At 36.8% G+C, this 14613-nt stretch overlaps 1 protein-coding gene across 3 annotated transcripts in view; it reads left to right on the top strand.

Moving 5' to 3' along the window:
* Positions 1 to 14613, top strand: part of PREX2 (phosphatidylinositol-3,4,5-trisphosphate dependent Rac exchange factor 2) — a 292500-nt gene that overhangs the window by 57936 nt on the left and 219951 nt on the right. For all 3 annotated transcript variants that reach the window (XM_049633306.1, XM_049633307.1, XM_049633308.1), the window contains exons 2-3: positions 12645 to 12716; positions 14096 to 14218. In XM_049633306.1, coding sequence (XP_049489263.1) covers positions 12645 to 12716; positions 14096 to 14218 — 195 coding nt within the window. The remainder of the gene's footprint in view (positions 1 to 12644; positions 12717 to 14095; positions 14219 to 14613) is intronic.

Below are 14613 nucleotides of genomic sequence, written 5' to 3'. Positions count from 1 at the left end.
ATCATGTAGCTGTTCATGGAAATCAAAGCCATGGTCTGGCCATATTCCACATACATTGTTCACTTTTTATTAATACTTTATGCTCTAAATCCTCTCAAGGCTTAGAGATGGGCTGCAGTCTCTATTAACACCGTACAGTTGGATATCCAATAAATTTTTTCTACCTTCTACTATGGGTTAATTTTTTAACTTTTGGAGTGTTTACAAAATATGAATTGAGAGATTAACATGAACCATATTTGAGGGCAAACCTGGAATTCTGAGCAGAAAGGATCCAATGCAATGTAACAATGTGGAATATACATATATTTTAATAAACAGTAGATTTTTCCCCTCACAAATGCCTCAAATTATTTGTTTTGGAACCAAAGGATTCTCCCGAAGTTAGAGTTACTTGGATTGATTTACTGTTAATAGAGGAGCAGAGAAGCGGACACAAGGGACTTACCCTTTAGTTGTGTTCTCTCTAGTATTAGGAATAATTGAAGCCACAGTAGATATTATAGAACTAGGGTTGTAGGTGTAGCAGTAGTAGCAGAAATATCAGTATTTGGTCCTGATTATGCACTGTGCAAAGTGCCAACAAAAATTACCTCCGTGAATTCTCGCCTCTCTGTGAGATAGGTACTATTATTTTTAACCTAATTTAATGAATGAGGTAATTGAGGCTTACTTCGAACCTTGGCTACACTCCCTGCTGTGAGGTATCCTGTGTCTTCATAGATGTGTGGATAGGTGTTTCTAGGTGTGTTGGGAAGAAACATGGAGGATTAATTTAGAGGGATTTCAAAACAGCTGATGATAAACATTCGGTGCTTCTTAATCTTACTTACTTTATTTAGTTGATTTTTTCCTAAAGTTTGGTGTATCCCTAACCATTCCGGAAAGAGACATCAATCACCCAAAACAATACAAGGAACACAAGATTATCATGAATCAAATGATATTTGGAATATAGGAGCCAAGAAAAATTTATTGCCCAAAAGCTACTTTATTAAAAAACATTTAATAGTTTAAAATAAAGGATATAGAGGTTTTTTCAGTCTTTGAGAAAACTAATCGTGTACATGGTTTTCAGAGTTGTCTCTAGAAAATATCACTTCTAGAATTAACATCTAATATAATCATGAATTCCTTGGGAAACTAGCGTTAAGTAAATAGGCACCAAAATTTCTTTCTTTCTTGTTTTTTTTTTCCCCATTTAAGTTTTTTCTCCTCTCATCTTGGGAGTACTTTCTTACTCAAACACATGAAGACCAAATGACATTTTAAAACAGAACTCTGGAATGATCAGTATTAAGAATTTTTAAAGCCCAAAGGGCCTTTGCAAAACCCCAAGATTATATGCTGAAAATTAAAATGGCTACAGAGATTTCTAAGTCACAAAAATGAGTAAATTGAATTTTATGTAAAAAAGATGATATTAGTGTGAGAATAAAGAACAGTTAACATTTAGCTCTGGTGTAGGAGGTAAGAGGGAATAGTGATGACTGTAGCAAGTGAAAGGAACATGTGGCTGCCTTTGCTCTAGTCTATGGCTACTATTCAGCATTGTGGGTCCTGGGTTGATTTTTTTCCTTGTGTTTGAAGAGGGACCATAATTACTGATTTTTATGTAAATGTTCTTATTTCCTTAAATGGCAGTTGAAACAATGTTTTAACCATTTGTGCCATGTTAAAAAATACTTCTACTGCTTTTGATCTCTGCTTTTGACTTAATTCATGGCTCTTTCACACTCTCAAAGAGATATAAACATTAAAAAAAATTAAAAAGAAAAGAAATTGCAAAAGCACATAAGAAAAAAACCAAAAACTTAACAAATAAAAACTTTCAAAATTGACAAAACACACTTCAGAAAAGTTTGCTTTTATTGTAGTTTTTTTTGTAATCTCAATAAATTTTCTAATTTTTACTTTCAATAATTTTATGCATAACTAATTCCATTGAGAATAGTTCTAATTTCTCTTTCATCTTCTGTCCATTTTCACTATTGACTTTCCAGCCATCTACTATTAAACATCTTTAAAACCTGTGCCTGGTGTGTATTTAGTGTACTGATCACATGCTGACCCAGTATGAATTCTTTCCCCTGAAAACTCCTGAAGAACACAATTCTGTCATGCTGCCTTTTGGCATGTTGAGGTCAAACAGAAGACACTAAATAATGTTTTAATTATCCTTAAATGCTGGGAAAGTTTCAGCCAAGGAAGTTTAAAAATTATGGATGTATGTTGAAAAATTATCTTTACCTAGATAATGGTGATGTTAATTTTGAATGAATAGTTTTTCTAAAAAAGAATAAACCATCTTTTTGTGGGAAACTGAGCAGATATTCAAAGGCTCTCAACAAGTATGACACAATAAATCCTTTTGGTTCTGAATCATGAAAAAACATCAACATTCAAAGGGTTTTTGCTGGGGATATTGACATACTGTTTGGTATCACTGTGATCTCTTTCAGCATCTATCTGAGTAATCCATGGTGGCATATATTTTCCTTTGATGGTGTGTAGAGTGATAGATGCCCATGAGGGTGAGTCTTCAATGCTACTGAACTGACAAATGATTTATTATTCTATCAGTTTTTGGAGTTTCGTATGGATGGAATGTTGCCATGGCAGTCTAGGGACAAACTGATATCTGTTTCAAGGATGAAAACATGCTGCCCATACATTTTCCATAGGGAATACAGTCTGGTGGAGAGCAGACATGCAAACTAACGGTATTTTGTCATTGTTCACTGTGTCTGAGTTGAAAAGACATGACAAAGGGAGCTTTTAAAAATCTACTCAGTTGTTTGAAAAGAGATTTAAACATAAGTTCTACCTAATTATAATTTTTATAAAAATGTGTTGAACTTTTTATTCATAATCTAATAAAAGTATTGAAATAAGGAGATACATGGAGAAACATGGGACTTTGCTAAAGCTCAGGAAGACACGGAAAATCACTTATTGTTATAATGTAGCCCAGAGAGGTTGATAATACAAAAGTTTTAGCCTCAAATTTGTGCATCTAGTTAGCACTGCTGTAGGTATTTTGGGATTCTATATGCCGGTGGTGCTCAACTGTGGGGGTGTAGAGTGGGCTTTTGGCAATGTATAGAGACATCTTTGGTCGTTACAACTGGGGATGGTAGTAGCTATTGGCATCTGGTGGGTATAGGCCATGAAACTCTTAAACATCCTGCATGTACAGGACAGCGCCTACAACCAAGATTTTTCTGGCACAAATGTCAAGAGTGTTAATGTTGAGAAACCCTGGTATATGGTGATGGAAAAGATAAAGATTATATGATATTATTATATTCTAAGTTGCTGATGGATATTTGGGAAGATAATACACTAGGGAAGTTAATACTACACAGTCTTGTGGTCTTTAGAAACAAAAACCATCCAGTGAAGAAAAAATTCTTCACTTATTCCACTGAAGTTTATTGAGAGCTTACCAAGCGCCAGGCATTGTTGGAGATGCTGGGGAAACCCGACTGAGCAAAACAGACAGACTCTGCCTTCTTGGAGCTCCACTACTAATGCAAGGTACCAGTAAATAAACAATTACATAAAACAGGAGCAGGTAGTGCCACAGGGTAAATGAAGTAGAGTAATAGAGTAGGTAGGGCAAGATGGGGTTGGGATAGGGAGAACGTTAACTGGATGGTCTAGACTGGATGGCCATGAGAGACTGTAAACTAAGAACTGAGTGACAGCAGGAGGCAGCCAGGTGAAGAGTGCTCCAGGCAGTAGGAAGCAGGTTGTGTAAAGGTGTTAAGGTGGAAATAAGTGTGGCATGTTGAGGAGGACCTGGAAGGTGGTTGTGGTTAGGCAGTGGTCCAGAATGGGGAAACTGGGATGAGGCAAAACAAGAGAGGAGGGAGCGGCTGGATCATGCTCATTTCTTTTTAGGCTGAATAATATTCCACTGTTTGTATTTATCCATTCACCTACTGAAGGACATCTTGTTCACTTCCAAGTTTTGTCAATTATGAGTACAGCTGCTATGCTATGAACATCCAGGTGCAGGTTTTGTTATGGATATAAGTTTTCATCTCATCTAGGTAACTTCTGAGAAATATGATTGCTGGATTGCATGGTAAGAACATTTATGTTAAGAATATGCCAAACTGTCTTCCAAAGTGACTATATCATTTTGCATTCCTACGAGCAATGAAGGAGAGTTACTGATTACTCCACATTCTTTGACATTGTCAGTATTTTGGATTTTGTCCTTTCCGATAGATGTGTAGTATCTTGTTGTTTTAATCTGCAGTTGCCTAATAATGTACTATTTGAACAAGTTTTTATATGCTTATTTGCCATCCGTGTATATTCTCTACTGAGGTGCCTGTTCAGTTCTTTTGCCCATTTTTTAATTTGGTTGTTGATTTTATTGATGTTGGAGTTTTATGAGTTCTTTGTACATTTTGGACAATAGTTCTTTATCATATATGTCTTTGGGAAATATTTTCTCTCCCAGTTTGAGGCTAGGATTCTCATTCTCTTGTCCTTCACAGAGGAGAAGTTTTTAATTTTAATTATATCCACTTTATCAATAAATCTTTCATAATCATGCCTTTGGTGTTTTATCTAAAAAAGTCATCACCATACTCTTCTAGGTGTTTTATAATTTTGCATTTTACATTTGGGTCTGATCCATTTTGAGGTAATTTTTCAGAAGGATGTAAGGTCTGTGTCTAGATTCTTTCTTTCTTTTTCTTTTCACATGTGAATATTCAGTTGTTCCAGCACCATTTATTGAAAAGATCATCCTTTCTTCATCATATAACATTTTCTCTTTTGTCAAAGAGTTGACTATATTTGTGTAAATCTGTTTCTGGGCTCTCTGTTGTATTCCATTTATTTGTTTGTGTGTTCTTTAACCAATTCCACACTGTTTTGATTACTGTAGCTTTAGAATAAGCCTTGAAGTCAGGTAGTCTCAGTCCTCTGAGTCCTCTGATTTTGTTCTTCTTCTTCTTCTTCTTCTTCTTCTTCGAGAGAGAGAGAGAGAACGAGTGTGAGTGGGGGAAGGGCAGAGGTTGACAGAGGGACAGAGGAAGGGGGGGAAAGGAGGGAGGAAGGGAGGGGAAGAGGGAGGAAGAGAGAGAGAGAGAGAGAGAGAGAAAGAGAGAGAATCTTAGCAGGCTCTACACCCAGCACAGAACCTGACATGGGGCTCAATCCCACAACCCTGAGATCATGACCTGAGCCAAAAGCCAGAGTTGATGCTTAGCCAACTGAGCTACCCAGGTTCCCTGTTCTTATTCTTTAATATTGTTTTGGCTACTCTGAGTCTTTTATCTCTCCATATAAACTTATAATCATTTTGTTGATATCCACAAAATAACTTGCTGGAATTTTTATTAGAATTGTGTTAAATCTACAGTTCTAGTTGGGAAGAACTAGCATCTTGATGCTATTGAGTCTTCCTATCCATGAATGTGAACTGTGTCTCCATTTATTTGGTCTTCTTTGATCATTTTTATCAGAGTTCTGTAGTGCTCCTCATTCAGATGTTATACACATTTTTTTAAGGCTTATACACAAATATTTCATTTTTGGAGGTGCTAATGTAAATGGTAGTGTGTTTAATTTCAGTTTCCACTTGTTCATTGCTGGTATAGAGGAAAGTGATTGACTTTTGTATATTAATCTTGTATCCTTCAGCCTTGCTATAAGATCTTATCAAGTTCCAGGAATGTTTAGGGTCAATTCTTTCAGATTTTCTACATAGACAATCATATCATTTATGCACAAGGAAAATTTTATTTTTCCTTTCCAATTTATATACCTATTATTTTCTTTTTTGTCTTATTGTATTAGCTAGAAAATCCAAGACAATGCTAAAAGGGAATGGTGAGAGGAGACGTTCTTGCCTTGGTCTTGATTGTAGTGGGAAAGCTTCTAGTTTCTCACCATTATGTATGATGTTAGCTGTAGGCTTTTTTTTTTTTTTAAGATTTTTAAAATAATGTTGAGGACATTTCCCTCTTATTCGTTTACTGAGAATATTTGTCATGACTGGGTGTTGGATTTCTCAAATGCTTTTTCTGCATCTGTTGATCATATGGATTTTTCTTCTAAGACTGGCGATGTGTTGGATTTCATGAATTGATTTTAGAATTTTGAACCAGCTTTTCATACTTGGGATAAACCCCCCTTGGTTGTGATGTATAATTGTTTTTATAGGTTTTTGGCTGTTGTTTGTCAATATTTTGCTTAGAACTTTTGCATCTATATTTTTAAGAGATATTGGTCTATAGTTTTCTTGTGAATTCTTTGGTTTTGGTATTAGGGTGATGCTGGCCTCATGGAACAAGTTAGGAAAAATATCCTCTACTATCTTCTGAAAGAGATTGTAGAGAATTGGTATAATTTATTCTTTAAATGTTTGGTAAAATTTACCAGTGAACTGATTTGGGCCTGGCACTTTCTGTCTTGGAAGGTTATTAAATATTGATTCAGTCCTTTTAATAGATAGAGTCCTGTTCATATTATATTACTCTTTGTGTGAATTTTGGCAGATTATGTTTGTCAAGGATTTGATCCATTTCATTTAGACTATCATTTGTGGGTATAACATTATCAGTGTAAGATAACTACAAAAATATCTGTAGTTGGGGGCACCTGGGTGGCTTAGTCGGTTAAGCGTCCAGCTTCAGCTCAGGTCATGATCTCACAGTTTGTGAGTTCAAGCCCTGCACTGGGCTCTGTGCTTACAGCTCAGAGCCTGGAGCCTGCTTGGAATTCTGTGTCTCCCTCTTTCTCTGCCACTCCCCTGCTTGCACTCTCTCTCTCAAAATTAACATTAAAAATTAAAAAAAAAAATCTGTAGTTGGTAATTTCCTTGTGTTTTTAATTTTGTTTATTCCCTTACTCAAATGAGTCCTGAGTGCTTGGCAGTAAAAATAAACTTGAATACTTCCCTGTTTTTGGAGGTATTTGGAAACTGTAGATGGAGGCCGAATAGTCCCATCCCATTATTAGTCTTATGCATAGAGTGGGTACTGAAAGTAATAGGGCAAAGTAGAGACATAAAAGGAAGGAAAGGAGAAGTGATGCCATGAATGTACAAGAGAAAAGTCAAATATAATTAAGTAATAGAATTGAGTGGTATAGATTTATGGTGATAAATTTTGGGCTCTGGATTTCTGAATCTCTGGAGAGCTTTGGGATCATTGCGAGGTGTTATATTTTTTTTTCAAATATGTGTAGATCTGTTTTTATTATCATAGTAAGTTCATTGCTTACTTTTAACACCTGGCTTCTAATGTGCCAAATAGATTTATTATATTTATTGTATATTATGCCTCCCTCTACTAGAATATAAGCAGAAATTTTTGACTATTTTGTTTATTGATATATCCTATATGCCTAGAACAGTGCTTTTCAAGGTGTGCTTTGCAGTCTTTTAGGGTTTTGTGAAATCCTTCCAGGGGATATGTAAGGTGAAACTATTTTCATTGTAATACTAAGACTTTATTTGCTTTTATTTTTTCTGTGTGGATGCTTGCACTGATCGTGCAAAAGCAATGATGTGTAAAACTGCTGATGCTTTAATGTGAATTAAAGAGTGCCACTAAAGAGTAGTGGCACCAAATTGTACTAGGTATATTTCACTGTATATTTCACTGTCACTCACTCGTGGGGGAAGGGTGGTAGAGGATTCCTGTTTCACCTAAGAGTGTTCTTGTGAAGCTGTAAAAATTATTAATTGTACTAAATTGTGACTCTTGAGCACATGCCTTTTAATATTCTGAAACAGGAAGTACACCTAAGTACTTCTGCATACTCAAATATTATGGTTGTCCCATGGACAGAATTTGTGATTGAGTTGCTATGGAACATTATATTTACTTGAAATAACAACTATGAGGTAAACTGTGGTTTTAGTTTCAGGGCACTGGAGTATTTGGCAGATAGTTTGTTCAACAAAGAAAGAAGTGGACCTGTCACTTCAAGGAAAACAACCGATAGTATTTGTTGATGATGATAAATTCAAGCTTGCGAGTGAATTTAGAGTTTTGGAAAATTTACGTCTGTGAGCTGGATAGCCTCCTAATACTTAAAGACTTCTCTAGTGAGTTGGATACTGATAGTAACTAATGTGATGTGAGTTTTTTTGATATCGTATAACAAGACGTGTTAATATTTTGAAGATATATATAATTCTTAGTGAAGCATTGTTAAAAAAATTTACAGCATCAAGCATAGATAAAAGATCCCTTCAAATTGCAAGATAAATCGATTGTTTTTTTAATTTTTTAAAATGTTTATTGATTTCTGAGAGAGACAGAGTGTGAGCAGTGGAGGGGCAGAGAGAGAGGGAGACACAGGATCCGAAGCAGGCTCCAGGCTCTGAGCTGTCAGCACAGAGCCTGATGCGGGGCTCAAATTCATGGACCACGAGACCATAACCTGAGCCGATGTGGGCTGCTTATTTAACCCACTGAGCCATACACGCACCCTCAATTGGTTTTAATGTAGCAGAGTATGAAAAGTTCACTGATATGGTTGGTTTCAGATTAAAAATCATTCATGACTAACCTTTAAGAAACTACCACTTACTGAGTTTTGGTGTTGTATCAAAGAAGAATACCCACAACTATCTGGAAATGTTATAGCAATGAACGTATCTGTGCATCTTTTGAGAGTTATCTACTATGTGTGCCTGATGTAAAGAGTGGGGAGGACAAAAATGAATTGAGGGAGATAATTTAGTACACTGAAATCATAAACAAGTGCATTCTGAGAATAAAATCATGGATTTTATCTCATCATGGATTTGCCTTTCCTTTTGAGTAAGTGGTGGCCCAGATAGACAGACAAGGAAGAAGGGAATAGCTGTCATCTCCCTCTTACATATAATCTCCTTCCCTCTTTTAATTTATTGGTTGCAAATTTGTGACATTTTTAGCTCTCTTAAGCTTTAATTAATGTATGGCATTTAACCCGTTTTACCAAATACATGATAGGAAGGAAACAACATGGAGCAAATTGAAGAGAAGATAAAGAGTTCTGCTGTCTGTGTAGGAAAACAGTAGTCCCTGACTGTAGTGATATCTCGGAATGTGTTGTGTAATCATTGCTAGGGGAATCCTGGCAAGCTGAACTGCCAACACACCTGCAAGCTGGAAGGTACAAGGAGGGGCACCTGCAAACCTCACTTAGTCTGTCTTATCTCGCTGGTCTTTGCATCTCCCTAGCCTTCAGAGAGTATTATGACCCATTTATGCAGATTGTGATTTTCATGGTTGGAGGGAGGGTTTTCTTGTGGAATAGCAGAAACTCCAACTGGTTGAGTGAGAGGGTATTGTGCATAGGGTTGGAAAGCCAAGAAGTTTTCTCCATTGAGACCCACTGACTTGTTTCCTCAAAGTCTTCAGTCTTTGGAAGAAAAACACATAAAGAAATTTTCATCAGATGTAGTCTCAGGACCAATTGCATCAGAATCATCTAGGGAACTTACTCAAAATACAGATTTCTGGGTCCTCAACCAATCTGCCAAATCAGACCTTCTGGGGATAGGGCCAGGGAATCTGCATTTAGAAATACTCTCCAACTATTATACACAATAAAAAGTTTGAGAACCACTGGCATTTATAAGCCTTTTTCCAGTATATTTGTATCAAAATGAGGATGATCTAATTCTGATGAAATTCTGGACCAATGGGAATAAATGAATGCAGAGGTAAAACAGCATATTAAATCCTTCATGTATTTTTGTATTTAGGGTATTAATGCTTCTTTGACTGATAGGAAAAAAATTAAATGCACTAATTACTAAAGTCTGAAAGGTTGTTGAAAGAGTTCTGAAGACAGGTTATTTTTCTTTATATTGAGGAAGGAAGACTTCTAGGTTTTGTCAAAAATGTCTGTTTTCATGATTTTGCGTTCTGGGCAAAGTATCTGAAATCTGCCTTCTCTGTGCATAAAATGAAGTTCTCAGGAAAATAAATGCTTGATCAGAAATGCTAACAAGTTCCAGGTTCTATTTCATTCACAGTTAAACAAAAAGTTCCATATTGTCACAGAGGGTAAGAAGATAAAAAGTCAGATGAAGATATAGTTTACTGTCTCAGTTTGTATGTTTCCTTTTAACTCATATTTTGATTCATTTGTACTACCTCCAGACTTTCATTTATCAGCTTCAGAATGTTACTGAGTTCAGTTCATGAAGAAAAATGTTTATAAATTTAGAGGTGAACGTTTAGTTTTGCTTGTGTGAGAGGTTACCTGTTTACTATGTGGTTAACGTGAAATGTAAACTAGGCAACTAAACTACCATGTTACTTTAAGACTAAGTAGAAAGAGCTAACAGACGATTTTTGGTATGAATACATGGAAAATATTCAACAAAACCAAAACTAAAATTAAAAATAAGACTCATACTAATTAAGATGGGCAAAGTCAGGAAATTCAGAATCTCTGTAGGTTGCCAGTTACACCTAACTATAGATAATAGTTCAAAACTCACATCGCATATCATATACACTTTCCAATGAAAGAATTAAGGTGACATTCAGTACTTTTCTATTCAGTTTATTTAATTCAGCTGACTTATTTCATTCAGTTGGATCTACTAGTACTGATGTGGCTTTGTTGTTACAGACTCTGAAACATGAACTGGTGTAATTGGGAATAGAGATGGGTCTGAAGCTAATGCTAGGAATGACATCCTGTGGCTCATTTGTTTTGTTTCTGTTAAATACTTTTGTTTTTCTTTTCACAAAAGTTATAATATGCTTGCAGCCAAATATTCTGAGCATAAGAAAGTGTATAAAGGTCATCTTTAACCACTGTTTGCATTTGGTATATGCTACATATTTTCTCAGTATGAATGCACACTACCATTACACATGTATATTTATGTGTATATAATGGCATGTAATATGTATATGTGTGTACATATATGTCAGTACATTTCAAGTATGCTGATTAGTAAATTTTTCACCAAACAGTATTTTATAGACATCTGTTTTATATGCACATAATTATATGTAATTTATATCACATTCTATTTGTTATTATACTTCTGCATGGTATTTTATAATTTGCATGTACCATAATATATTAAATGATTCCCTTATTGATGGGCATTAGGTTGTTTTCAGTGTTTCTACTTTTGTAATCCATATACTGTAACCCCTTGTCTGAATGTTTTCTTAGGATAAATTCCTAGAAGTAGAATTGCTGGGTTAAAGGAAATGCCCATTTAAAAATTTGAGATATATTGTTAAGTTGTATTGTCCCCACAAATGTGCCATTTTATACTCTTACTAGCAATGTCTTGAGGATGGTAACTTTGGAACATTTGAACAATACTGGGTTGTCTTAGTCTCTTAAATCTTTGTAAGTATACCAGGTCAAACATGGGATTCTTGGGGTGCCCGGGTGGCTTATTCAGTTAAGCATACAACTCATGGTTTCAGATCAGGTTATGATCTCACAGTTTGTGGGCTCAAGCCCCATGTTGGGCTTTGCACTGGCAGTGGGAGCCTGCTTGGGATTCTCTCTCTCCCTTTTTTCTCTGCCTCTGTCTTTGTCTCTCTCTCTCTCAAAATAAATAAATAAACATTAAAATGGGATTCTTACCTTAATCTTCATTCGTTTGATGTAGTTTCCAGAGACTCCTTGGAGCCTCTGTGTATTCTGGGGATTGGTGGGCTATGCAGTCAGACCCTGACTTGGCAGGTAGTGGCTGAAGTTCTTAAGACAAACAGGGAAGGCAGTGATCTCACCTGATCACTAGATAGTTAATGAACGATGTGATGTCTTAAAGACACAAACCAGATTTGCTGGATGGAAAGTCACTTCTCCTTTTCCTTCCAAACCTTCTCTTTTAAGACCCAGTGTAAACAACTCTTTCTGCTTTTTTCCTTTGCAAAAATAATAGTGTATTTAGTCATGAGTCCAAGCTTAATGACTTGTCAAGAAGAGTCCAGATCTTTGAAATACTAATGAACTTATTTGCCTACCATAGGGCTATGGAGAGCCCTGACATGATCCCAGGAATACCAAATCCGTCTTTCTAAAACTTGGGGGAGGGAGTAAGAGAGGAAGAGAAATCCCTCCATTCCTTCTTGAAGAGTCACACTCTCTCTTCCTCTTTCACTGACTATCTCTATCCCTTCCTCCCTACCTCCTTCTTTCAATCTCTCTCAGTTCCAAAAAGGTCACTGGAATTTCTGACCCTTTGTTTTTTATCAGAAATCTCATTTTTCATTAGAGTTTGGTCTTGTGCTTCATAAGACTTAGAAGTTTAGGAAACATTTGACTCTTTTTTTCCCTTACGTGTATTTATTTACTTAGAGCACACAAAAGTGCTCATGTGTAAGTGGCAGAGGAACAGAGAGAAAGGGAGAGAGAGAGAATCCCAAGCAGGCTCCCCGTTGTCAGCTGAGAGTCCGTTGTGGGGTTCAATCTCACAAATCGTGAGATCGTGACCTGAGCCAAAATTAAGAATCGGACATTTAACTGATTGAGCCCCCCAGGCTCCCCCAAAACATTGGACTCTTAAGTCTAATAGTTATTAGAGTTTTAAACTTTGGTTTCCTGTAAAACAGAATTAGTTCTCTTCAACACCCTGTTATTTTATTAACCTAATGTCACCTTCAAAATATCTTTTTTTTTGTTTCATGCAGGCGTTCTTACACCGAATGAACCAGTGCGCCGCGTCAAAAATTGACAAAAATGTAACAGAAGAAACAGTGAAGGTGAGGAGTTGCAGTTTGCCCTCAACACAAGCACACATTCTCCTCAGATAAGATTTTATCTGTGGGATGTTACTTGAGTGTTCTTCAGCTTACTGGTACCAGTAGAAGCTCTGTGCCAGGCACTTGTGTGGGCGACGCTGAGAAAAAGGGAAACAATGTCGGGAAAAGAAACAGAGGGTTATGATGATGACATAGAAGACATGGAGACTTTTTTTCTTTTTTGCCAAGGCCTTAGGGCAGTTTGAAAAAAGGAAGGAAAACAAACCCAGACTGAGAACCTCAGAGTCCGTGAGAGGGAGGGAGCAGAGTTGTGTGTGTAAGAGGATGGCAAGAGGTGGACAGATGCAACTTCCAGTCTCTGATCTCTAAAGAACAAATGATTTGGGTGGTTCATTGGTGCAGAAAAAGTTCGCATAATATCTTGGACTCAGAAACAAATGGATAAGAATTTCCTGTTAAGCTGCAGGGAAGGAAAATTATGAGGAGGTTTGTAAAGGGGGAGGAGATACATGAAAATTAATTGTACTATTGTTATTACTCATTTAAGTTCTATAAATCATCATTGATGTTTATTTTTGGTGCTGATTTGCTGTTTTACTTTACTAAAAATAGAAAAAAATCCAAGGATTTTTTAGGCCCTTCCGAGTATTTTTTTCATAAATTAAATACTAACTTTCCAATTCTCCTCACCGTGGGAGTATTTTAGTTTGTGTGCTTTTGGTGGAAAGCAAAAGACAAGTGTCTGTATTATTCAGATGGCTTGAAGATGCTTTGTCTCTCGTATTGGGAAACTCCAGACAGAAAAAAAGGTTCAGGACCTGTGGCTCAGGGAGGTCAATAAGGTTGCCAGGTTCTCTGTACCTCTTCACTCTGACATCCAGGTTATCAGCTTGGCCGTGGACTGGCTCCTCCCGCAGCTGCAAAATGACCCTGTAGCTGTCCCAGCTGTCACTTCCAGACACAGCACCTTTCCAGAGGGGGGAAAAGGGCGGTCCATTCCAGGATGCCTTTCTAGAGAGCAAAGAAACCCTTGTCCCACACAGCCTGCCAGCAAATCCGCCTGCACAATTTTACCTGCCGCCCATTTTCGCTAATAGGGTGGGGACTGTCCTGCTTGGATTTAGTCACTTAGGCTTTTCCTGAGAGCCAGGAATAGGTTCTTGATTCCCAGAGTTGTGTGGGGGTGGAGAGGATGTCCAGACAAAATTGGCACTCTGCTGACTGGCTTGCTATGCCCTGAAGTTTTCAGCTTGGAAATAGAATACTGTACTCTTACGGACTTGTGTGTTTTTTTGGTTTTTTTGTTTTGTTTGTTTGGTTTTTTTTTAGTTGTTTTTGTTTTTAACCTGCTTCACTATTGCACTTACATGTATTTGCAGATGCTGTTCTCAAACATTGAAGATATCCTTGCAGTACATAAGGAATTTTTAAAAGTCGTGGAAGAATGCCTACATCCAGAACCTAATGCTCAGCAAGAAGTGGGAACCTGCTTTCTTCACTTTGTAGGATAAATTTCTGTTTATTTTAAAAGCTCTTTCCCCCTAGATTTTAAGGTCTAGCGTTTGGCACAAGGGAATGTGGGAATTCAGCATTAGAAGCAAAATGTGACACCAAAAGTTTGGGGTCTTTTAAGGCCAATGAAATCTTCCACTTAGAGCCAGAAAGGGGTGAGGGCCTCACATCATCCATTTTATTCAGTGAAGAATAAACAGCCTTTTCTTTTCCCCAACAAGTTAGTTCTTCGCATGCTCTGTAGCTTTGAATTCTAATGAATATTCAGGCTGTTCATAATGAATGGATTTTTATGTTTCTCTCAAACATAGAGCATTTCCCTTTTGAGGCAGAAAATCCTTACTCTTATAATGGCGTGATGAGCCTTTTGTTAGTCAGAATGTTC

The sequence above is a fragment of the Panthera uncia genome, chromosome F2 (assembly GCF_023721935.1).
Source record: "Panthera uncia isolate 11264 chromosome F2, Puncia_PCG_1.0, whole genome shotgun sequence".
Classification (NCBI taxonomy): Eukaryota; Metazoa; Chordata; class Mammalia; order Carnivora; family Felidae; genus Panthera; species Panthera uncia.
The sequence above is the reverse complement of the archived record's forward strand: the minus strand, read 5'-3'. Positions and strand labels throughout refer to the sequence as shown.